Below are 3,304 nucleotides of genomic sequence, written 5' to 3' on the forward strand. Positions count from 1 at the left end.
ATACCTTCCAGTAACAAGTGTAATGTCACTTTGATATTCCACATTAACAAATGTAGTGTCAGTTTGATATTCTCCAGTAACAAGTGTAGTGTCAGTTTGATATACTTGTTACTGGAGGACATCAAACTGACACTAAAATTGTTACTGGAGAATATCAAACTGATACTACATTTGTTACTGTGGAATATCAAAGTGACATTACACTTGTTACTGGGGGATATCAAAGTGACACTACAATTGTTACTGGGACACTTGTTACTGGAAGGTATCAAAGTGACATTAGACTTGTTACTGGAGAATATCAAACTGATACTACATTTGTTACTGTGGAATATCAAAGTGACATTACAGTGTCAGTTTTATATCCTCCAGTAACAAGTGTAGTGTCTGTTTGATATCCTCTAGTAACAAGTCTAATGTCACTTTGATACCCTGCAGTAACAAGTGCAGTGTCAGTTTTATATCCTCCAGTAACAAGTGTAGTGTCTGTTTGATATCCTCCAGTAACAAGTGTAGTGTCAGTTTGATGTCCTTCAGTAACAAGTGTAGTGTCAGTTTGATATCCTCCAGTAACAAGTTTAGTGTCAGTTTGATATTCTCCTGTGACAAGTTTAGCTTTTTAATGTGGACTACTCCAGATGTTCTCTACATATGTTCCTGATGTGGACTACTCCAGGTGTCCTCTACAGAATTTCCTGATGTGGACAACTCCAGGTGTCCTCTACAGAATTTCCAGATGCGGACAACTCCAGGTGTCCTCTACATATGTTCCTGATGTGGACCACCCCAGCTGTTATCTACATATTCAAACATGCTTCTCATGGTCAACAGATAAATTAGCTAAAACATGTCACCTTATATTTATTAAATGTTTTAAAAATCATTTAACTGTAGTCGAGTGTACTTCAAATATTAGCTGTTAATTTCTCCCACATATTCACTGTCACGTGAGAGTGAACTGCACACAAAGCTTTCGCTTTCTGTATTACTGTTATATAGCTCCGCCTACTCTTAACACCACTTCAAAACAGAGATCGGTCATGAGATAGACAAGGGCGCTAACCTTGAAGCTCATTGGATAATAGAGGTATGATGTCACCACTAAGCACTTTCTAAATACCCAAGCCGGCAAGCCGCTAGTCACTGCAGTGTCTGACGCTTCTAGAGTACGGTGTAAGCACTTTTTTGTTATAAACTTAATTACAGCTCAGCTTATTTTATTTTCCAAGACTCGACCTGTCAAATTATGCAATGTTATTAGGTTTGTCATGTCTACGTTGCTGTACAAAACCCTTAGCGATGACTACGTCACCAGTAAAAACAAATACTGGGGCAGTGAGGTAGACCTAAAAATGGAGAAAGATGCGATCGTGTTTGGCTCCATGAAGGTAGCCACGAACTCTCGTACTCCGTACACGGATGCTACACGCTGTAAGAAAACAGCCAACCATATCAAACGGCCCATGAACGCGTTCATGGTGTGGAGCCAGATCGAACGCCGTAAAATCTGCGAAAAACAACCCGACATGCATAACGCAGAAATTAGCAAGCGGCTAGGAAGACGATGGAAGCTGCTGGCTGACAAAGAACGGCAGCCGTTTATCGAGGAAGCAGAACGACTACGTATACTTCACATGCAAGAGTATCCCGGCTATAAATACAGACCTAGGAAAAAAGTGAAAGCGACTCCAAAGCCTGAGAAGAAACACAAGTCATTTGGAGACAAGGGTGGCAGAAAATCTAAACAGTCGAGGTTTTACGTCTGTAATAACGTAAGCACATCAACATCAGTTTCCGCTTGCTCAGTTAATCAGAAGAGGCTTAAACTGAAACTTACTATTGACAGGAAATTTAAAGAAAGCATTAGGAAGAGTAAGGAAATTCCCTTGTCCGTAAATCAGCTAACACCTCCGGCCAAAGTACCATGTTCACCGTCCAGGGATGAGCCTTCTTCACCGGAAGGTTCTAACGTTAGTCTTTACGAAGATGGGCGAGTTACATTTGACAAAAACCATTTAGTTTTAACAACGGTTAAGACCGAACCTGTTGACATCTCGGTGTGTCCAGTCGATGTGGACACGCTGACCCAAGTGCTATCAGTACCCTCTCCGTGGGATCGAGAACTGACCACTTCGAATATCTCTCCTCTGACAGACTTTAATGCTTTGGATACTCATAGTTCCAGTTCAGGTTCCCACTTCGAATTTCCGGATTACCCTACTTCCGAAGTGACTGACATCCTGGGGGAAGACTGGCTTGACACGAGTTTTGCGTCTTTTATTTAAGTGGTAAGCTTAGTGGTGCAATCGAACATTAGTTAAATAATCTACGCTTTGAAAACACGAGCAATTTATATCCAAGGAACGAGAGCTTATCTCACGACCGCGTGGCCTCAGGAAAGACCCACAAATTATTGAAATATATTAAGACAATAATACGTATCTTTTGTTAGTTACCAGTGAAAAAAAGAAAATTATCATTATCGGATAAACTTTCACACGATCTCGTTTATTTAGCACAATTGAATGGTTTATCAACGAAACAATGCATTTGAGTGAAAAAACTTTCACAATAAATACGTGATAGAAATGTATTTTATTTTTGGAAACATCCTTTGTATATTTGCATGTTAAGTTTTTGGTACTTGAAGCGAAGTTTTAAAATGGTTGCTGTAAATTATTCTCTGTCTATTAATTTCATTGTAGTGTCTGTGTTACAAGCACACATTCAAGGTAGTCAGTAGTGTATTAAATACCTGTAAATATTGTTTCATATGATTTGGTGAGCCATTTTTGTATTATTATTTTGTATTACTGAGTTAGATATAATAAAATTTTATACATTTATATAGAAACTAAAGATAAGCCATGGGTCGAGCCCGGGACATATAACAGACCATCACAATTTTCTTCTTTAATTACACCAGTAAAATCAGGGTTAAAAATATAAGATTGTCTGCATCAATGTTTTCGTTGTTGTAGACTTACGTCATTGGGTAAGCTGTAAAATCTCCAACCGATTATTTATTTATTATTTGGTGAAGAAAATGGAAGCTATTGTTATTGTACAGCAATTAGTTTTAATATATCATATCTGCTCTATATCAAGAAATAGTACGTTTATATTCCCAGAACAGTGTCTTGTGTGATTAATTATAAGAAAGGTGTTTCCTCACAAAGAGATCATAGGCACTTTATTCTTTTCTTTATTTATAGGGTGAGGAGAAACGTCTATCATCTTAAGGTAAAAACACGATCATTACGTAACGATTACTCATTAGGTAAGCCTAAGTTGTAATAACTCT

At 38.1% G+C, this 3,304-nt stretch overlaps 1 protein-coding gene across 1 annotated transcript; it reads left to right on the plus strand.

Moving 5' to 3' along the window:
- Window positions 1–1,136: 1,136 nt before the first annotated feature.
- On the plus strand, window positions 1,137–2,772 carry LOC106467446 (transcription factor Sox-11-B-like). The gene has a single exon (XM_013927794.2). It carries the CDS (start codon window positions 1,269–1,271, stop codon window positions 2,283–2,285), a length of 1,017 nt encoding a protein of 338 aa, XP_013783248.2. The 5' UTR covers window positions 1,137–1,268; the 3' UTR covers window positions 2,286–2,772.
- Window positions 2,773–3,304: the final 532 nt, after the last annotated feature.

Source organism: Limulus polyphemus, unplaced genomic scaffold (assembly GCF_000517525.1).
Source record: "Limulus polyphemus unplaced genomic scaffold, Limulus_polyphemus-2.1.2 Scaffold2617, whole genome shotgun sequence".
Lineage (NCBI taxonomy): Eukaryota > Metazoa > Arthropoda > Merostomata > Xiphosura > Limulidae > Limulus > Limulus polyphemus.

Bases quoted from the DNA above. Each gene is read 5' to 3' on its own strand.
- LOC106467446 (XM_013927794.2), top strand. From the start codon at position 1,269: ATGTCTACGTTGCTGTACAAAACCCTTAGCGATGACTACGTCACCAGT.